This window comes from Fundulus heteroclitus, chromosome 17, assembly GCF_011125445.2.
Source record: "Fundulus heteroclitus isolate FHET01 chromosome 17, MU-UCD_Fhet_4.1, whole genome shotgun sequence".
Taxonomy (NCBI): domain Eukaryota; kingdom Metazoa; phylum Chordata; class Actinopteri; order Cyprinodontiformes; family Fundulidae; genus Fundulus; species Fundulus heteroclitus.
In genome coordinates this window covers 5,698,942-5,722,081 of record NC_046377.1, presented here as the reverse complement: position 1 = coordinate 5,722,081, position 23,140 = coordinate 5,698,942, and the positions used below count along the sequence as shown (strand labels likewise).

The 23,140-nt window shown below is 41.0% G+C and overlaps 1 protein-coding gene across 1 annotated transcript in view; it reads right to left on the bottom strand.

The window, feature by feature from the left end:
• tbc1d22a (TBC1 domain family, member 22a) overlaps positions 1–23,140 on the bottom strand; it is a gene marked incomplete in the record, with an annotated part of 156,978 nt that overhangs the window by 86,807 nt on the left and 47,031 nt on the right. The window contains 3 exon segments of the mRNA XM_036148865.1: positions 13,073–13,187; positions 18,675–18,737; positions 22,548–22,676. Of these exon segments, the coding sequence (XP_036004758.1) occupies positions 13,073–13,187; positions 18,675–18,737; positions 22,548–22,676 (307 nt within the window).

The following is a 23,140-nucleotide window of genomic DNA, read 5'->3' as shown; positions in this document are numbered from 1 at the left end:
CCTTTTCTAGGAGCGGAAAAAAAAAAGTTCTGAATTCACAAAAGGTCAATTCTTTCTGCTTAATGTTCAGCGCATTTAGAGACCGATGGAAAGTTTCCTAAGATGTAAGTGAAGGATCAGCCCATTAAACCGTTAGTGTATGTAATCTGCAGGCTTCGTTAAGGAGATAAAGCATCAGGGGAACGCTAATAAGTAGGCATTATTAGTGCCACCAGGCACATTAACACACATAGGTGGCAGACGCGGAGAGGGAACACGCAGTGCATTTGTTTTTAGAGACGGTCCACAGGTCTGCGTCGGCGCACATTAAAATGCAATTCTGTTTTCATATATGAGTGCACGTCTGCGCACGTGGTCCTGATGCAATCTAAAACACTGCACGCCAACCGGGAGGCGGCGAGGTGAGATGAGCGTTTCAATTGCCTCCAATTGCATCAGGTCAAGCGGAACGCGTCTCACTGGTGACAGAATGATAAAACTATTTCCACCCCCCCACCCCCCTCAGATCACGTGGCTGACACGAAAAATAGAGACTTGCGGAGATCTGAAGCTTCTTGCTGCAGAGAGCTTCAATTTATGGCTTTTTATAGTCAAGTAATTAAGTTAATCTAAAAATATTAAATAACCTCTGCGATTATTCATAGAGGATAAATCATTTTTTGACAGAACTATTTCGTGGGATCATTTAGGGGCTCCATTGCTTTTTAACTTGAGTGATGTGAGAATCTTTAGTAATACTAGGATATGAAGATCAGGCCGGATGTGGGATGAAAGCACAGCCATTGATTTTAAGCCTTATATATATCCCATTGTCAAACAATGACACCGGTGTTTCTGATTGCAAGGCCATTACCACTTTGTCGCAAGTCATTTTCACAAAATACTACTGAGTTACTAATCCTGGAACAGTGGAGTCTGATCAAGAACTCTACATATTCTTCGTTTGACAGCGTTACGCTTTTTTGGAATAGTGTGGCAAAGACCAGCCGTTATTTTTTTTTTTAAATTCCATTCTTGATTACTAAAAAGAACCCAATGAAACCCAATGTAATAAATCTGCTTTTTAGGGATGATGTGTTTTTGCTTCCTTAGCTATAACCAAAGCATTGGCACATAATTTCCTGATCCTTCTGCGCTTCAATTCATATTTGTACCAAATTCTGGTGGCACAAAAATGCTTTGAACAGAATATTAGGTAATCACTTCATATGTTTAAAAGCTAGAAGACAGGCAAACAAGAATGTTTAGCATTTATTATCTATGAGACAAAAAGAACATCAATAAGAAAGTTTATCAAAAGTTGATTTACCCATAGTGTATTCAGAACATTTTCTTTTAAAGCTTTTTTTTCCCAAAAGAAAGAAAATAAATTGGTAAAAGATTCATCAGGTATGATTAGAACAAAGACCCATTTGGTCAGTGATGCTCCAAAAGGATATTTGCAAAACGCTTCAACTTTCACCTCCAGGGGTCACAGTTTTGATCACAAAGTTTACCTTAAAGACAATCGGTTAATTAAACCAACTGCAATGCAAATGCAGTGATTCAGGATGAATTCAATTTAAAAAAAATGCAATTTTTGGTCTAAAGCAGGTGTGTCCTAAGTGCGGCCCAGGGGCCATTTGCAGCCCCTGTGCTGATTTGGTGCGCACAAGGTGATTGCATGGATGGCACTATGTAAACAAAAGAACAGCTGAAGGGTAGAAGCCCTGGGACTGACTGATGACAGGGTGCTTATTACTGAGAAGCTTTTGGATGTGCTTCACTGCCTCGTAGTTACTAGAATATTTGAAATGGCAACACAAACTCAACAAGCCCTTAAAAAACAAGACTCGACCTAAGCAGTTGCAAAAAAAAAAAACAAAAAAAAAAAAACAATTCTCCTTCCTTTGGGCTCTGCAATTTTAAGCAGGCATTACGTCCAACTTGTAATACAGGTCGCTACAAGAGATCTTTCCTGCCAACAGTCATCACTATTTACAATAACTCTTTGAAGAATTTGGATCGATTGGAGTTACGACGACATTTAATTTCCCTTTGGGATCAATAAAGCATATTTGAATTGAATTTGTACTTGACATTCCATATTTGCTTTAAAGTGTACCAACATTTCTAATTCATAAAGTTGCAAAGTAGGGCTGCAACAAAGAAAAGATAAAATTGATAAAAATTGAAAACTTAAAAGCGTTGGTAGTGGATTTCATCATCGATTCATTGTATTGCGCGATTAATGTGTCACTCGCCATGTCGTGGAGCCGTTTACCTCACCTGCAGAACGAACCCGCAGCAGGTTCTGAGATGGTTGAGAACTCCTGCTGTTGCTGTTGAGAGAGCGGGAGGAAATGATGATCATCCCAAAATGTTCTCTGCTGCACAACGCTGCAGCCCCATCCTCCACATGCAGGCGCTGTAAGTTCATGAGTTAATCGGAGCAAGATGGACGCTGATCGGATTATGGATCATAAACCAGCCCTCTCAATCGGAATACAATTTAATTTAATTCTGATGGTAATAATTTGTCGATTAAGCTTTAAGTTTTAATTTGCTGACAAAGTCTGACTGTAGGTACTGTATGGGAGAGAGGAGCAGGGCTCTAAACCAAATTTTCAAGAATCAAGAGTCTTTATTGTAATGTAACCATAATGAAATTTTGGTGAGACACTCAGAATGATGAGAAGAAGACCCAAATTAAAACACTTACAGAAAAACAAGATATAAGCACACCTTTTTGAGTAAAATATGTAGGACAAATGTAGCATGAAGCATTTACATAAAATGCAGCTTGTGCTGAAACAGTCTATGAAATGGGCTGCTGGTTTATTTGATTGGCAGAAATGATGTTTTTGCTCTGGTTGCATTGTTCTGTCCAATTATTTCCCTAGATGCTCTAGGTCAAGGGTGAGGTTCAACCAAAGTGCACTGATACCAGCTTTTGTTCACTTTTGTTGTGTTAAATCTCTGTTCATATAGACAACATGGACTATAAAGTGATTGACTTACAATCTAGTCAACATAAACTTCTTTATTTGAAGAAAAACTATTTACTACCTAATATTATTGTAACAGAACACCTAAGTAGCAACTTGTTTTGTGCGCTCATTTGCTCTGTCAGTCCAAATCTTCTATTTAGGAAATAATAATTGGAAATAAAACCGTTTTTTATGTCCGATTCATCGATTAATTGTAAAAATAATCGACCGATTTATCGATTAAAATAATTGTTAGTTGCAGCCCTAATGCATAGTCATGTTACATTCAGCAATTTGTTTAAGCCGGTTAGAGCTAAATAAGTCATCAAAAAAGTGAAATAAACTAGAAAAAAGGGGGTTCATTTTACTCCAGAGTTATACATTTGTGAATCATTATTCATAGATGGAACAGAGAGACATTCAAAAAGAATCAACTCATTTACAAAATGTAATGTCCAAGATGGAAGCGGAGCGAAGAACTATTTCTGTGAGCGAGATGAGAACAACCTTCTTTGAACTAAACAAATAGAAATGAAATATTTCTATCATGTCTTATAATGACTACCCAGTGTTCAAATCACAGATAAGATGCGGCGATTCCTCTTTAAGGTGACAAAGTCAGAAAGTAAATGTAAAGTGGCAGCCATCAAATGCCAAGGAACATATTTCAGGGGAATGAAAAGTTTATACACTAACAGCTGGAGAGAGATGGACACAGAGGGTCACAACCACAGCGCTGATTTAATTTCTGCCAGTCCAATGCTATTACTTACATGGTGATTGTGTTCTAAACCAAATAGAGGATAGGATACCGGGGCATTTCTCAAGCCAATACAGAGACAAAGAGAGACGCGGTCAGAGAAAATTGAAGAACAAATCTCCTACTGTCTCGGGGGAAAAAAAAAATGCCCACACTTCGTCGATAATCTACCCCAATGATTAAAGGAGGAGGAATAAGAGAAAGCAAAAGCTGATAAGGAACAAAGCAGAAACGAGTGTTCCTGCTTCATGTCAGCAGCTGAGCTTGGGCAATCACTAAGCAGCTCATTAGAGATAATAACAGACGTTAATCAGAAGCAGGCTCAGAACAGAGGACTTGACCAACAGAGAGGCCGGACCAATGGGGAGAAAGAAAAAAAATCCGATCTGAATTAACCACCAGCGAGCAAAGATCAGTTCAAAGAAAAATTATTGATCTATAGACATACAAACACAGAGGGATATGAAATAGAAGAGAAGAATTAAGTGGAAAGGGAGGAAATAAGTGGAAACACTGTGTGGAGAATTTAAAGAAATTACTTCAAAACGCATATGTCAGGAAAGTTGTCACTACTTCTCATTAATAATCTTTACAAACTTGGTAAAACATCTCAATACACTGTCTGGTTGCAGAAAAAAAAGGTATTTTGGTCCGAATGTTATTTCACTAATTAAGTGCTAATCTCTATCCCTGTTCCTTCAGCATGCACTAAAATGTATAATTCAAAATGTTTCCATCTAAAAGCACATGTAAGAGAAATCCCATTAGCCTACAGTACATTGATTAAGTTATTAAACCTCACACTGTAAGCACATTCGGAAAGATCAAACCGAGAATCGGGTTTCACTTTATGCTGATGACATTTTACTTTCTGTTTTAAACTCAAATATTTCTTAACAATGGGTGCTATTACTTATCCAGTTTGGTTAACTAGTTCAGCTTTGAATGTTTAAATCACAATAACAAACAACTACAAACATCTCTTTAAAGGCAAGCTTTTTTTCTGTTTAAAATATGTCACACGGAAGCTGGTCATTATCGTTTTATCCGCATATCCGTGGAACACTGGACCAGCTCTACACCCTCAGCAGGATTCTGGAGGGGGCATGGGAGTTTGCCCAACCAGTCTACATGTGCTTCGTGGATCTGGAGAAGGCATTCGACCGTGTCCCCCGAGGGATCCTGTGGGGGGTACTCCGGGAGTATGGAGTACCGGACCCTTTAATAAGGGCTGTCAGCTCTCTGTACGACCGGTGTCAGAGTCTGGTCCGCATTGCCGGCAGTAAGTCGGACTCGTTTCCGGTGAGAGTTGGACTCCGCCAAGGCTGCCCTTTGTCACCGATTCTGTTCATAACTTTTATGGACAGAATTTATAGGTGCAGCCAAGGTGTTGAGGGGATCCGTTGGTGGCCTTAGGATTGCGTCTCTGCTATTCGCGGATGACGTGGTCCTATTGGCTTCATCAGGGCGTGATCTACAGCTCTCACTGGAGCGATTCGCAGCCGAGTGCGAAGCGGCCGGGATGAAAATCAGTGCCTCCAAATCCGAGACCATGGTCTTGAACCGGAAAAGGGTAGAGTGCCTTCTCCGGGTTGGGGAGGATGTCCTGCCCCTAGTGGAGGAGTTCAAGTATCTTGGGGTCTTGTTCACGAATGAGGGGAGGATGGAGCGGGAGATCGACAGGCGGATTGGTGCAGCGTCTGCTGTGAAGCGGGCGCTGTACCGATCCGTTGTGGTGAAGAGAGAGCTGAGCCAAAAGGCGAAGCTCTCGATTTACCGGTCGATCTACGTTCCTACCCTCATCTATGGTCACGAGCTTTGGGTCGTTACCGAAAGAACGAGATCCCGGACACAAGCGGCTGAAATGAGTTTTCTCCGTAGTGTGTCTGGGCTCTCCCTTAGAGATAAGGTGAGGAGCTCAGTCATCCGGGGAGGACTCAGAGTAGAGCCGCTGCTCCTCCACATCAAGAGGAGCCAGTTGAGGTGGCTCGGGCATCCCTGGTGAGGTGTTCCAGGCACGTCCCACCGGAAGGAGGCACAGAGGGATACCCAGGACACGCTGGAGGGACTACGTCTGCTGGCTGGCCTGGGAACGCCTTGGGATTCCTCCGGAGGAGCTGGCCCAAGTGGCCGGGGAGAGGGACGTCTGGGCCTCCCTACTGAAGCTGCTACCCCCGCGACCCGACCCCGGATAAGCGGAAGAAGACAGACGGACGGACGGACACATATCCTCATTGACACCAAAAATTAAATAATGTAATTTCAATTTTGGAAAAGGCAAACACCCTAAAGACCAGCTGATATAAATCCAAAAGAAGTTGGGCTAGCACTTAGTGACTTCCGCTTACATTGCAGCCAATATCTGCTCTTTAAACCCATGGTTAAAATCCAGAGAGGATATACAGTAGTCTTTTTGTACAAGTTGTTTCTAAAATTTGTAGAAGGAGATTTAATTTTACCTTAAATCCATGTAAATGGTGTTCTGCAGAACATTACAGAGCACATCAGTTTACCAGAAAAAAAAAAGCCTACTTTCATTCAATGTATCAAGACAGGGCAAAGGTCCATATTTAAGACATTGCCATCTGTCCATTCTCTGTGTGTTTGCATTCGGGGCGGCTCGCCTCATGAGTCTGTGCCCTGTGTTTGTGTGTGGTGTTACAACCCTGCAGGCATTTCATCACAGCTGACTGACAACATGTTTCCATCTCCTTTGCTTTTTGTCCCTGGGTGCTCCACCTTCCTCGCCAGTCTGTCTGCGCCGCCACACGTACACAAATACCACAAAGAGTCAAAGAGCATCAGCTCCATGCGCACATGTATTTGTGTAATGAGCAACATATTACCATTTAAAAGAGATTTCCTGTGGTGCTCTCACTGTTTTGAAGGATCGCACAAAGTGTGGCCCTCTATTATAATGTTCCTTCTTCGAATGCCCTACATGAACAGTCTGTTTAGCTTACTTAGACTTATTTATACCAACCTATTTTCTGCCAATAACACCATGCAAAAATCCAACAAAGAGAGCCCGCTGATTGATTTTGGTAATCTGGCAAACGCTGTGGCCTGTTGGCACAACAGCATGATGCACAATAATGTTTTAACATTCCGAATATTCTGCCATCATATTTCTGGCATCTCCTACATTTCAACCTACTGTTTTAGATGAGTTTTATGCAAACTGCCAAACCTATTTTGTGGCTGTGCTGAGGAGACTAACATTTTTTTTTTTAAAACAAAAAAATGTTAAAGGAAAAAGACTCGTCACATCATGCTGACTAAAACACTGCTTGCATAATTCACAAATATACATTTGGCAGACCCCAGTTGTTATGCTTAAGTAAGATATCATGAAAGAAAGCAACAGTCTGACATTTTTAGAAAGCTTTAAGTATCTTTTGGCACAACTAAAACAAGGAGCTTGCATCTAGAGATGAAAAAAGCTTGTATTAAAAGTCCCACAAAGCTAATTTTCTAATTCTGCAATGCCTGCATCTCTCCAACAGGCCTAGCAATACCACTATGTGCATTATTTCTGTTTTTTCCTCTTTCTTCTTTTTTGGATGAGTTGGGCTGCTCAGTCCTATTATCTGACCCCTTTTCTGCTGTTTTCTTTTTCAAAGCCATTTAGAGGTTAGCATTTCCTTCAGCAGCAACAAAAATGCATTCAATATATTGAGAAAACCTTAGTGGTCCCTCATCTTTTCACCAAGGATGGTTGCCTTTACAAAATGTTACATGGAAATGGCAAGTCTTGTTCACAACAACATAAAAATGTTTTTTAGCAATGGACATCCAGTCATGTACTGGAAAATACAATACAAATATTATACAAGATGAATGTTTTCATGTGAAAGCTTGTTCACATGAAACTATTAGTCTATTAAACACTTTGCAGAACTGGTCAAAACAACAGGACTCACCCCCCGATACAGTGCGCAAGTGTACTTTCTGTCGCGGCACTCGTAAAGACAGAAATGGTGAGAGTCAACCCAGTGTTATGCTGCTGACTTGTTTTACACAGCTACAGTGTGAACATTTCCTGACATCCCACAATCTGAACCAGCTTTAACTCCGTTATTCATTAATCATACATGAAGCTGCCGACTTGGAAGAGATTCTGCATGATAAAAGGTAATCTTTCATACACTGTTAAATTTGGTACAGAGTTAATTGCTGAAATCTTAATGAAATCCTGGCAACTGAAATGTTGTTGCAGCCTCTCTCTCTCTCTCTCTCTCTCTCTCTCTCTCTCTCTCTCTCTCTCTCTCTCTCTTGACAAGAGCTTCTTAAAGGCAGAAGATTGTGATAGAAGCACGAGCCGTTTCTGTGCTCACTGATGGGAGAAAGTAGCGCCCGACTCGGCTGCTTCCTGACAGCATGGGGGCACCATCTGAGTCCCCCTTCCTGGAAAAGTCTTGTTGCAAGCTCCGTCCCCTCTCTGTCATTCTCCGAACCCCCGACTCCTTCCTCCTCTTGAGGAATTCAGGCAGCTGCTAATATCTCCTACTTTGTCTTCCTTCAAGTCCTGCTTCTCTTTCCACTGTTGTTTTTAAACGCCTGTTTCACATTCGCCGCCATCTCCTCTAAGCTGCTCCCCTTGTTCTCATCATTCTTCAGAGTAGATCCATACTAAGATATTGCCATGCATATTACATTACTGATCCTCTGGTCAATCAATACCTTCAGCAAATTAAAAGGGAGCTGGTTCTACCTCTTGCCCTGTCATGGCCCACCCTGGCCTTAATAAGATACATTTTCTCGTTGGCTAATGGTTCACAAAAGATAAAAGCACAGACTCAGGAGATCAATTTGTTGTTTGACAGAAGGGAAGCTCGCTTCATGGTTAAACAGTACCAGTGGGCTTAAACACTGTATGTTAAGTGTTGATCTACCAATCAGAAACATTCAGTTGTTGATGAAAGATTGAGAGATATCTATGTTGGGCTTTTTTTTCTCTCCCTTCGTTTTGAGTTACATTTATTTCGGAGTCAATCTGAACAGACAACAGCAGAGCAATTTAAAATGTTCTTAAAGACGGGGTAGAACGCAGAGAAAAAAACGCAGAGATGATGTATAAAATGGCAAACTCTCCCCCAACAGATTAAGCACAGGTAAGGTCAAAATCGCCACACTGAAAAAGGAAACTAGCTCTACTGATACTGGCTTATTTTAAACCTGTTCAACGAACTCTGCTGTATTCTACTGAAGCGGAGAGGATCAGCCAGCTGCTGTCATCTCCATTTCTAAAAGGACACTTTGACTCAGTTCTTGGCTGATTTGTAGTTCAATCTCTCTCAGTAAGATGTAAATCTATGTGACCTTTTACTGATAATCACCCACTGCACCCATCGCTCTGCGTTGCTGTGTGCGGGGGAACTGAGTAAGACACCAATACAACAATCAGACATGCTTATACCAAACAATTATTATTATTTTGTGCCCACAAATTAATTATAAGGACATAAATAATGCATTGAGTCATCCATTATCGCTTCAAAGAAGCCGGTACTTTACATGTAGGCCAAGATGCTAAACTTTGGATTCAACAGGCAAGAGCACACTTTCCACATAATAAACAAATTGTGCTGATGGCACACGGCTTGCAGCGAACTGGATTTGTTCTTCTTGTCGATCCATGAGTGACTTGAAGTCATTTAAACGAGCACAAAAAAAAAACAGAAGCATAAATAAATTAAGAGTGGTTCAAACGTTTTCACAGTCGTTCCCATTACCAAGGGAGAAAGCATCAAATTACTAGTGATGAAAACACTGAACTTACTTCATATGAACTGCCATGTAGAGAAACCCATTTTATGACACTGTTTTCACGTTGCTTTGACACTTCAGTCGTATGACTCAGTGAAAGATGTGAGTAAGTGGAAAAGATCTTCAAACATGGCCAAAAAGCACCTTTAGTGACAAGTCTGGGTGAAGCCTTGTGTTCAGACTCCACATGCAGTCATGAAAGACTGAGTAAATCCCACACACACACACACACACACAGTGCGTGATATACACTCACGCTGTTATGCTCTCACTCTCAGGCTAGCTGTAATCTTTTCTTGCCACTGCCATGACTGCTCGGTTTCACATTGCTGCCCTTTTCCACTCTTCTTCGCCATTTCAGAGTAAGATGCTCAGAAGAACTTAAGTGCATCTCTGGTTATCAGCACTTACTACTACGAAGGCGCTCCAAACTTATATTTGAAGCTAAATTAAAGCTTTATTACGCAACGATGAAAATGATTTTACCTATCCATGCACAACAGCAGCGTGAGAGATCACCGCTCAAATCTTCTACCCCCTCCACAAAAGGAGCAGGATTAAACTCATGTGAAAAGAAGCAAACTGCACTTTGGATCGCTCTCTCCATCGGAACACGGCAGCAGCGCAGCACATCAACCCATCATGTAAGATGCCAAGCCAGGCACGTTTGAAGCTTTGTTGGCTGTGTATGTTAGTCAAGCCTCATCAGCGCATGGAGGTACATGGCACAGAAGCAGGGGGTGATGCTTTGAAGATCTGACAAGAGTCAAAGAAAGGCAAAGTGGATGGGGGTGGGGGGGAGAGAGAGAGACAACGGCAGGAACAGAGGGAAGCAAAAGCGAAACAAAGAGGGAAAGGAGTTGATGAGGAGGCAAGATAGGAACATTTGACTGAGGAACAGCGGAAATAGGGAAGGAGAAGGCTTCAATTAAACATTTTTCAGATTTGTAGGTGAGGCTCTTAATGAAGCTTTTGGAAAACAACTGCAGACGGCAAGTTGATTAATGAGATTAAAACTAATTCACTAAGCCTGTCTGAAACACACAGGGGCTTCAGGTTGAAAAAAAAACAGAACCAAACTATTCCTGGCAACACTGAGGACGGGAAACATTTTGTTAATACTCTGAGGTTTGCCAACAGGTTCTTCCGTTGGCTTTGTCATTTGATAATTTTATAAATGTTCATTTTAATGCACGTCTATGAAAGCTCGGAGCTTCAGGAGTGGTCTGAAAAAAAGGCTCAAGCAGTGAATAATAGCATTAAATAGCTGCCATCACACCCTGAAACCATTGGCTGCGAGAAAATGTGTTAATGGCTCAAATACAAGTCATATCAGCCATTCTATAGGTTAAAGAAAGCATCACACAGACATTTAATCTTAACCTGAGAAACATTTTCATTTATCTAAAGATATAGAATAGATGTCTTGTTTGAAAAAGTGCTGGACCTTCACCATGTTTAGATAGATGAAACCACAAAACAGAGAAATTTTATTTTGTTTCTATGGAACTGAACCATCTTAAAATTAGACAAGCATTAAAATGGTACATGAAGAGGTCAAAATTCTTTATTTCCCCTTAAAATTCTGTTAAAATCTCACGGCACAGCATGAACCTTTTAGATATAACTGTTTGAAACAGCAGCATTCCAAAGAAAACCCTCTAGAAAATAGAGTAGCTGAGAGTACCGCCTGTCGTATTTTGGGTTTAAGTACTAAAACTTGCCAGAAAAAAATTATTTATTTAACATTTAACATGCCAAATGCGGGAGTCACAGGGTCCAGCTGCTTGCGTGCTTCCCAACACTTAACTTGTGCATCTAAACTTCATGTCAGTGACCACAGCAGGACCTCGGTGTGCAAGAGGGAGCTTTGGGGATTCCATTAAGTAGTTTTATTTTTAAGCTGCGTCCAAAAGAGATGGATGGGCCAAAAGAGAAAGAAAAAAAAAAAAACAGCACAGAGAAATGAAATGCAGATAAAGATGGTTGTACACGGCCAAATCAGAGCAAACATGCAGCAAGGAAGCTTAGAGCTGGTATTATTCTCTGTCCCATTTCTATCTTAACTATGTAGGAATTATTATAGAGTGCCTTGCAAAAGTACTCTACTTGATCCGATGGTTTGATGTTTTGTCACATCACAGACATCTACCTCAATTTTTTTTTGTTTTTGTTTTATTTTATCAAAAAGTAACTTTTACAGAAAACGGGCTGCATCTGATTTTCTTTGTTGGTGTCAGAGTTGAGGGGGATCCATTTATAAGCCACATTTTTCAGATTTTGAAAACCATTTATATAATTTTCCTTCCATTTCATAGCTACGCACCAATTTGTCTTTCACATTAAATCCACATAAACAAACACTGAACCATTTGATTCCACTGGGGGACATGAAAATGTCTGAAAATGAATTCTAAGCACAAAGCAATTCCTCTGAATTTAAGAAGTTGCTGGAAAAACTGTGATTTTTTTTCTTCTGGAAAATGATGCGAAAGACAGATGTCATTTTTGTTAGTTGTTCACACCCACAGAAGTAACTAAATTTACAGGAACTATGTAACGGCAATGTTCCCGACATCAAGTCGGGAACCTTTTTTTTTTTCTACGCTGCACTTTGGTCTTGGAATAATGGGCAAAGTTCATTAAAGCTTCAACAATTTATTCCCCTGAACAGATTTAAAACTACTCAAGAATTGTTTCATTGAAGAGTTTAATAGTTGTTCTTATACCACTTTTAAATTATTTTATGAAGTTTATGCTCTATTCTTGTATGTTTGTATTAGATTTTCCGTAGGTACTTCCTTCTAAAACAATGGTTAAATGAAAAAAATAAATAAATAGAAATCCCAGATTTTGTACAGGCTTACACCAAAGCAGTCTTTTGATGCAACCATAAACGAAAGCCAAAAACAAAAAAATATATAAACAACTTTGACTGTTTTTTTTTGTAGTTCAAACAGAATTAAAGAGACCAAATCCACATCCCTGTTTATACTGACCATAATCATGTCTCCTCTAACTGCATGCAGCCTGTTTGTGCTTTGAAGTGGTGCGTTTGGACCGTTAGAGGAATTAAGTGTGACAGTAAAATAAAACATTCATCTGCGTAAATGTGGCATAACATAAACGCCAACAGCAGGGGGCCTCTGGAGGGAAAGGGGGGGGGGGGTGTGCGCACAAACACACACACACGCGTGCCAACACGTGTCATGCTATGCCTCTCACGCTGCAAAGAGTCAAATCACAAGTGTTAACCGGAAAATGACTTGATGAATAGAATTTCAAAGCATATTCTCACGCAAAAAAGGGAGGGTACGTCTGGGGAAAAAAAGGCAGAGGGGATAAAAGTAGAGAGTGAAACAGGCAGACAGTTGTAAAGTAAGACAGTACGGTGGGTCCCAGGAGAGATATTCTACAACCTGTGCAGGTGAAGCAGAACCTAAACCAGCTTCATGCCATCTACAAAGGCATCAATCTGCTTTAAAAGCATATAAGATGAAGGATCAGGGAGTTTTTAAGTGGAAATAAAGAGTGGAGAGAGTGAGAGGAGGGAGGGGGGGGGGGCATCACTCACCGATGTATTCAAAGACGAAGACGACGAAGAACGGCGTGACCAGGTCATTGATGCCTTGTACGTAGCCGCTGGCCGGATGCCGGATGGCCCAGATAAACAGGATCCGCTCAAATATCTTTAACAGACAGACAAAAACACTCAGTCGAAACAATAGCCTAGAGAAGCAAAGCAATTAAATCAGACATTCTTTCTATTAAAGGAAAACACCACGTCGATTTTAATTTCTACGAAACCAAGCAGCAACCAGAATGCGGTGTTTCCCCATTACAACCGCGAAGAAGCACGAGGCCAAATTATGGAAGTTCTGCAGCTCTGAAATGTGTCTTTGCCCAAATGGCCGGAAAACCCTTTAATTAATGTGGAACGAGTAATTACAGAACAAGCAGAGCAGGGGGGCGGGGGGGTGGGGGGGGGGGGGGGGGACACGGAACACAAACACACATTTCAGAGCTCCTGCTGTGCCATGTGACTGGGTGCCAATATGCCAAACGGGCACCATATTTGCTCAGCTTTCGTTTTGTTTCACTTTTAAAAGAAACACTGCCGCAATAATTATCACAGCTTTGATTGGAAGTGTGTTAGTAAAAGAGCTGGGTGTGGAAAACAGGAACTGGTTAAGGGGGGGAGCAAAAACAGTTGAGTGCTTTCGAGGTGTTTTAGTGAAGGGAGACGGTACAGATATTAATTATTCCCTTATAGCCCTATTATCATTCCCTTTAACCTAGAAGTCATCTGGAGACTGGATTTTATGCTTCTCCATCTGTTTTTCCCCCATGTCAGTGAACGCACCATACCGAGCAGTACCAGCTTACACTCGTGACAAAGCTGTTCAGTGCGGAAGTTAACGCTTAGCTATTTTAAGTTTAAATGAGGTGATTTACATTAAGTCAGAAAGCACAACGACGTTAAGAGCTTCTAAAAACATTAGAACAGCAGCAAAGTAGCTGTGTTCTTTTTATTTTATTTTTTAACAGTCTGTAGGAGTCATGCTGGATTTAGAAATATTGGCAGCCCTTGAAGAAAAAGTCTAACTCTACAGAGAATGCATACTTAGCAATGTGAACCTCGTCAAGTGTATACATTTTAAAACTGCTTAAAATGTCATCCTGGTGTTCTTTTTATCTTGGTTATTGGTTTTCCTCTCCACTGTCGCTTCATGCATGCTCAGTATGAGGAATTGCTGCAAATCCACTGTGGCTCTACGCTGTTTCCTTAGATAGGACATTTTTTGACCAATCTATCTGGATTATGTGATTGAATTTGACTCTGTAAAGTGCGTGGAGATGACCTGTGTTGTGAATTGGCGCTATATAAATAAAAATATATTTATTAGTCAAAATCCTGCTCCGCTGCAGAGCTATGTAACACAGACTGCTCTCACTGATCCGGTATGAAGGATGTCTCTATTCCCAATATAACTGATTGATGATTGATGGAGACAGGGCTGCTGTATAGTTCCAATAAATTAATTAATGATTTAACAGGCCAAGATATTAATGTGAGTGATTTATAGTTTTTAGACAGAAAGGAGCGTCTGTTATATCTGGAATTGGCGGTCCGGTTCTTCAAATATATTCGGAAAATCAGCCACAAAATCTTTGATCGGTCCATCCCTAGTTAGTGAGGCACTTAGTACCATTTTTTTTTTTAAAAGGTGCCATGAGAGCCCTAATAATAACGGGAAGAGCTAAATAGTAATTCAAGATGATTGTTTATTTGGCGTCAACACCATCAGGCTCCATCTGACACTTGTAGCTCCTCAGCTGAATGCTTTGGCTCAAAACAGAAAAAGAAAGGCCCACTGTGAACCTCACTCCCATGCTTGTGTACTCCTTCCCTTCTGTGATTCTGCCCATCTTTCTCCCTCCCTCTCCCCTCCTTTCCAGCACCTTTTGTTTTGGTTTTATGCAGGGCGAACACTTCCATCTTTGTTATGAGGGACCGCTTAATGCAGCCAGCCAGATTGAATTGAAGAGGGCTTGATGCTCAGCTTGTTTTTCGCGTGTCCAAATGTCTTTCCCTCTCCTCCATCAAAAAACAAAAACAAAAAAAAAATAGCTCTCCCATCTTGATGAGACCCCACCTATCGAGTCCTTTCTTGTGTTTTTTTTTTTTTTTGGGGGGGGGGAGAACTCATTTTATTTTTGACTCAATCAAACAGTGATGTCAGACAGTAGTAGCAGATCTCTGGCCGACTCTCCTCCACCTGCCCGCTCTTTTCTTATCAAAGCTGCATCCGTCAAACAGGGAGAGGTGCTGGCGATAGAAGGCTGAGTGGGTAATGGGACTTTCCCTTCATGCAGCCTCCAAAGCTGACATGCATATTTCACATTGGCAGCTACACATAGCTATGCTGAGAGAACCAACGCCAACACTCTTTTCCACTGTGTGTGTGGGGGGGAGGGGGGTGGGGCATTTTATTGTGTTTGTGTGCTTTAAAAAAAAAAGAAGATAGAGACATCAAAGTTTAGAGCACCTTCTGCTAATCTCACATTAACCTCAGATTCTTCCAGCCCGGCATCTTCAGGACAGGAAATCGGCTTTTCCCCGTGCCTCCTGTGTCAAATGGTTGCCGCTTCATCCCATTAGCTCGAGACCCCAAGGACCAAGATAAAGCTAATCTCAAAAAGGTGGAGAGGAAATTGTCCCTCCCAAATAAATGGAGTCAGGGATGAAAGCTCTCTATCGACGTCTTTTACACATAAGCAGAAAAAGACTCAACAAATCAGAAGCTCAAAGGGTTAATGCTAATCAGTTCATTAGAAAACAATAACCACCTGCTTTTTAATCCTTTTATGTTATGCTGTGCATGCTGCATCAACTCTACTTTTTATTTCCTTTAAAGGATAATGGATTTAATATTTTCTATTAATACATGAATTTAATTATGGCAGCCTTTGATCACACGTTTATTTTGAGGCTGTGTTGAGAAGCCAAAGAAAAAAAAAAGCCGCATTTACAGTAGCAGCAGCTCACGGTGCTGAGGAGATGTCAGGGACTCATTCTTATCTGATCCCATTTCCCTCCTTACCTCTGATTACAGCGACGAGCTTTAACCTGTACAAAACAGTGGCGGTGGGAGGTGGCGCTGCCTGAGGCACTGCGTGAACTAAAGAGCCGGAGCGTCTAACGGAGCCTGTTGAAATTCTCCCCCATTTTACACACAAACATCTTAAACGAGTGTGTGTAAATGAGTGTGTGTGTGTGTGTGTGTTTACCAGAGTTGCTCACACCTGTGTAGAGGTGCACACACAGTGCAGCCTCAAGTGCTGGCCTCCTCATTAGCCTCCACCTCATTATGGGGACTTTTCTTTGTGTTTACCGTTCTCGGCCTCGTATCTATGACAGGCCTCCGTAGAAACGGCGAATTAATAAGCCCTGGAAATAAATGAAATCTACTTTGTTTCTCTGGGAAGCTGAATTGCTTTACCATTAGAGCTGCTGAATGCTCACATTCAGTATTTCAAAGGTTATAGAAGTAATTCTGACCTACAAATGTGCACACATTTGTTTGCACTTCTGGTAAGGATGTGTAAAAGGAGCTAATGATAAATTATTCGTTCATTGCAGAAGAATATTTTAGATTTTGTTTTAAAAGGAAAAAATCATGAATTAAAAAAAAAAAGATTGTTGGGTAACATTATTACTGCCACCTCTAAAACGCTTTGAAAGGGCAAATATATAGTAGACCCATGAGTTATAAATATTTAAAGCATAAAAAAAATAAAAAGCATTCTGCATCGTCATATTTTTTCAAAGGAGCTGTGTCATTTCTTAATTTTACAAAAAAAAAAATGTTAACAAGTATAGGGGAAAGTAATAATGTGTAGCTGTTAACTGCAGGGAGAGATGACAGGATGATGTGAACATCCATACTTTACTGATGGACCCAGCTTTGTACAAAAGTTGGTGAGCAAACTTCTCCTTACCCATCAAAAACTCAAATGTTAGTCTGAGTAAGTCTGAGGCGGCGTCTTGGCTTAAAAGGAAAGGACAACACGGCGGAGAGACTCAGCATTTGTACTTCACAGGCCGTGGGACGGCCATGACAGAAGCCTGGGGCAGGAGATCGACAGCCGGACCATCCAGTCGGCTACCCATATGGGTAGTGGGGAAGCGCAGCATTTTGCAGGAAAGCAAATGTGATTTTCAACATGGTTTAGATGAGGATAATCAACTTTAGCAAACAATCTTTATATCTTAAACCTTTGCTTTTTCATACAAAAAAGAGCTGTAACATTTTGAGCTGTCAGTGTGTGTGGTTGATCTAAATTTGAGAAAAATCTCTGAAGTCATCATGTTGTCTGCCTGTTACCATGGCTTGTAAAGAGGCTAGGAAAAGGAGGGCTAAAACTATCAAAACTCGTGATGTGGCAGCATGAAAATGTTTCATCACATGTTTTGATTAGTCGGTGATGCCAGAGTTTGTGTTCAGCCGCAGCTGCATTTTCTGCTTTATATTCAGTGTTTGTTTTATTTTTGGGGGGTTTTAGAATATTTGTTGACATTAGCACGGGAAATGAATACAACTATCATGAGATTTAAGTCCAACCGCTTGGGCTTAAAACTCATGATTCTGCTGCCATAAATTAAAATTTACTTTAAGGCTTTTTACACACCTTTACCCGGCGTTCTGATAAAAGCACCCGACTGTTCATACTGCTGCTCTTTTTACATTTTTACCAGAATACTGTAACACAACCCAGGTACAAAAGGACATTTTCTATTCAGAAGGACAAACAAAGCACAACAAAGAGATTTGAGAGTGGCAGCCATGCAGAGTGAAAAAGTTCAGGGTTATCTGATTCCATGCATGCCTTTCAGAAATTCTATGTTTATACCTTTAATTTGTGCTTTTTCACATCATGCAGTGTTCCACAATGAGGGTTTTCCCATTACTATGTCGCTTTTTTGAGCTGCAAATCTGAGTTTTGTCTGATTGTGTCTAAACAAACTAACAAAGCCAATTGACTACGTAAACATTGGCTCTTCCATTGAAAGCCTCGGTGAGTCTTGCTGAAAGCAAAAGGGAAAACCCTCCTAAGGTGAGGTGGTGTGTGTGCTCCTGCAGTGGGTCTCACCTCTTGGACAGAAGCTTGTTGAAAAAGAGGAATAAGAGGATTAGTTCTCGGTATGTCAATGTGAATCTGCGGGGAGAGAAAGAAAGAGAAAGACAAACAGGAAGCAACGGGCAGGTTAGCACAGATCTGGCCATTACAGACAGTGACGGAAACAGAGCGAGAGCAACAGTTAGTGGATTGGTGGTTCTTGATTGAAGTCAGACTGGGGTTTCGGTGCTCTGAAATGGAAAGCAGCTGTGGTCTTGGTGTGCAGATGGGTGGCTTTGGATAATGGGATTTCCCTGCGAAGCCATGTTTCTGCGAGTGGCATTGTCTGCGTTTGCGAGACCACGTTTCCACCATTTCAGACCGTCTACCCCCGCAGACGAACAATACAACAGGGCGGACAGATTCGTCAGAAGAAACCCAGGCGGGTAACAGGGCGGCAGCTGGAGGCGGGCCGGCTGAAACAGTCCGGAAGCGTGCGCTTGTTACTCAGAGGCCTGGGACTTGAGCTGCAGACGCGGTCCTGGACGCCTTACCTCTGTCACCTTCGGCTGCAGCACCAAATTTTCAGGGCTCATCCTAGGAATGTCTATGTGGATCTGACAGCAACATGGAAAGGAAATGTTTTAGACACTCAAACCAACACAGAAACAGGCCCAGTGTAAACAAAAGAGTCATACCTCCAACCCTTTTGACATTGTGTCACGGTAAAAGGTACATAGCCATGTTTTAAAAAGACCAAAAACCGTTTGATCATGATAAAATAAGGTTATTTACACCAAGCATCCATCCAGATAGTGTTTTGGAAGACTTTTTTGAGCCTAAATGTAACCCAGAAACAGGCGCGATGTGTAGATATAGACAGATGTGGCGCCATCTAGCGACAGTACCGCAGAACTATCAGAAAGCCAGACGGCGACAAATAAATCACTACTAAATAATGCCGGACCGAGTCCAATCCATCTGCAATCCCTCGCAGTAAAGCAGCAGCTCGTGGCGATCAAAGACCAAACGGTGTTAATTAAATAAACAACTGGTTAAATAAACCTCATATCAGAACATCATGAAGAAAGAAATTTCACGTTCATAAACGGAAACAGGGATACAGCAGGGTAAGAACCAATTAATCAATCAATTAATTTATAATGTTGTTTGTAGATTGTAGATGCTAAGAAGAGCATTGTTATTGTTTATATTATTACAGGATCTTTATTCACTTCAAACGACACTGCATTTCTAAGCTATCTGCGGTTTAAGCTTTTGCTTCAGAGAACACAAACGTCGATACTGAATGAACAGCGCTAATACGCTATCAGGATCTTGCTGCAAAACTTTGTATGCAACCAGAGTGAGCTACTGACGTATAAATTGAACAATTATCAAATAACGTGGCTATGTACCTTTAAAACCACAACAAATGTACATCATTGGAATTATATGTGACAGACCAACACTAATCTGTAGACTCTGCAAAGTTATTGCAAGCCTATGCACATCTACATACCATCTTTGCACATTCGTCTTAGTAAAACGGCTAACGTTTGCTCTAATCGGGTGCAGAGTGTCTGAACAGCAATTTATAAGTCTCAAGAAGGATTCCAAATTAAATTTACACCCAGAATTTGACTGGACCATTCTAAAACATGAATATGCTTCTCTAAACCATTTGATTGCCCTCTATTTAGCTGTCATTCTGAGTCACTCTGTCCCTGCAATAAAAAAAATAGTCCCCACAGCATGATGCTGCCACCACTATGTTTAACTTTGAGGATGGTGTGTTCAGGGTGCAGAGGAAGTGGAGTCTGTGAAGAATAATCTGTATTATATACATAGTAGATACACATTTATATACATAGACTGTACTTTACTTCTAAGAAACACAAAAAAAGACAGCGTATAAAAAAGTTCAAGGGTGTGAATACTTTTGCAGGGCACTTTAACTGGCATAATCTGGCTACAAGACTCGATTCAAACAATCGCCACAACAAAGTGTGCCAGCTTTGTGGCAACTGTGACGGGGAGATCAATGGGAAATTGGGCCAAATACGAAAAATGTGTGTAGCTTTGTGACTGACAGCCCACTTTGAAGTTTCTTATCAGCTTCAAATGAACAGGAAGTAGTCGAATGTTAAAAAGAAAGAGTGTGCAGCGGGTGAAAGACTGACAGATAAAAAAGAGAGGGGGTAAAGGAGATTTTTCAAAGCCAAAGAAAAGTGTTCATTTAAGCAGCTCTTTGAAGCTGGTTGTCCCTGCTCTGAGCAGAGCTCCATCATGCTCCCCTCATGTTGACGCAGACCGAAAAACAAACAGTCCAGAGAGTGCACGAGGAACAAAAATACAGAACACAATAAAAAGGGAACGTCATTCTGTCAAAACATGCACTGTGGTGCTTGGATTGGGCTTTCAGAAACCGAAAAAGTCATACCGCTAAATAATGAAGCGCGCCTCTGATTAGATATTCATGTGAAACTGTACAGGCACCAACAGGGCCATCCTTGTCTTCTTCAGTAGAAACACGATTTGCTGCTCAACACACAACGCTAGCAGATGTTAAACTCAGTGAGCCGCTTGCAGTCACCAGAAGAAAACTGACTTAGCATCAGTATGGGGCTCCTCTTGGTAATGGATCCAATCACTTAGTTATGTTTTGCAATAATTTCTAGAGATTCATTCTTTTATTAATCCAACCTGGAAACATGCTTTAATCTGCCTCCTTGCCATCTTCACATGCTTTTTTTGTCAGGGACTTTTTTCAGTGGCGTTTTAAGTATGAATGCCACCCTGGGTGAACTCCTTCTCTACTTTTCAGAAGATATACACTCATCGGCCATTTTATTTGGTACACCATGCTAGTATTCGGAGCTGGACTCGCTTACGACTTCAGAACTGCCCTAATTCTTTGTGGCATAGACTCAAGGTGTTGGAAACATAAAGTAGGACTGAAGCTAACAATTATTTCAGTAAACGAGTGTTCTATCGATGATTCCAATGATTAATCGAGTAATCTGATAAAAAATTGGCACCTTCGGCAAATATTTAACTAATCAAGATTATTTTATTAGTGATACAAGTCCTTGAAAAATAAATTATTACATTCTTTTTTATAAAGAAAATACAAATTTTACTGCTTAAATGCAACACCATAGGATGTCTATAGTGCAGGGAAAAAGTTCTAGCATGAGGAAGTCAAAAGCTCAGCCTATTCTGCTTGAATTAACAGCAGCACAGAGCTAGCTGCCACTGTGGTGAAAATCACACGTTCTGGATTTTTAAAAAGATTTTTTTTTTTTCCAAAGACCAAATAGAACCCTTGTAGTTTACAATTTACACTCTTCTTGTTTTTTATAATTGCATAAATTATCAAAAAACCGCCAAATTATCAAAAAAAAGCGTTGAATAAGTGCTAATATGGAAAGCTAACTCAGTTTTGCAGAAAACGTAGCGCACTGTTTTCTTTACTGTTAAGTTTAAAGCGATCTCACACCTCAGACACGTTCTGCCATTTCCTCTGCGCTGCTTTTTGCCAACCATTATCATAGCTGCTAACTGCACTTGGCATCTTAGACGTCCCAAAAGTAAGCTACTGGATTAAGATTTGACAACTGTGGAATCAACTGGAGTACAGTGAACTCATTGTCCAGTTAAAAAAAAAAACTGCTTTAGATGGCTTGAGCTTCATGGTATGGTGCACTATCCTGCTGGAAGTGGCCACACAGTGGTGATAAAGGGAGGAACATGGTCAGGAACAGCACTCAGATAAGCTTTGCTGTTTAAATGTTTCCTAACTGGCACTAAAGGGTGCCATGAAAAAGTAGTGAGTAGCTGCTGATCATGATTGGCTTATTTATTCTTGTGTTAATAAGCAACTGAACCAGTCAACCTAATAAAGTGTCCAGTGAGTGTATATTGCAAATGGCGTGCTTCTCATGAAAAGAAAATGCTCCTTGTGGGATTTTTGAACTAGAGGAGGCTGCAATGGTTCTGGTGCAGTAACCTGTTTTGCCATACACCTTTCAGTGTCTCAAAGAAATAGATATTACCTGAACTGTGCATGTAGAAAATAAACCTCATGACCACTGAGAGGTAAATTAAGTAAGATGGCTTGAAGAGCATTATGTCCTGGTGCTAAACGCTACGTCCAGGAATTCACAGAGTGTCAGCCTAAACAGTTTTACCACCCAAACACAAACAAACAAAAGCAATAATCCTTCTGGATCTGGTGGCCCGTTTGACCCATAATTCACAGGGCCCCAGAGAATCTAATCCTAGCTTCCTGGTAGCAGAAAACAAAGAGTCCGAACAAATTTGTCACCGACATGGCAGCCCAAAGGTGAGTCATTCAGTATTAGACCAGTGTGCCTAATGTTCCGGGCACCAGTGAGTGTGTGGGTAGGCATTTAAGCGTATACCTGTCTGTATGTGTCCTGATGGTGCTCATCATTGCGCGAGTCGTAGTACTGCTGGATGAAGCCGAAATATTCTTGCCTCTTCCTCTGTAGGACGCTTTCTCTCCTCTCTGCGTTGGCAGGCAGATAACCCTGAAAGGCAAAGTCAGAGAGAGTTGTTGTTTTTTTTTAAAGTGGGAAAGAAATTAAAACAAGCGAGACGAGCAGCACAACATGAATCGATTTGAATTTTTAAACTGATCCACATTTGCCACGGTCCACATTTTTAATACGTTTACGTTCTCGAATGGATGGGCATCACTCATTGTAAGTTTTGGATCCTAATTGAAGCAGCAGGAGGCTTGGTATAAAGCAAAGTTGTGGATGGGGGAAAAAAAAGCAAAGTGCTTCGGTAGTTTTCACTGCCAGTTGCCTGGCAACTCGTCTTTGGAGAGGAACAGACAAGTTTCCAGTTTTACATGCTAAGCTAATCAACTGTGAGCCCTAGTTTTTCTTTCAGCAGAGATAACAGAGGCAATGATGCTGTCAATTTACTCTGTATCCACAAATCCTTCAAATGAAGTCAGATACAGCAGGTCTATAACTTGTTGCCCGTG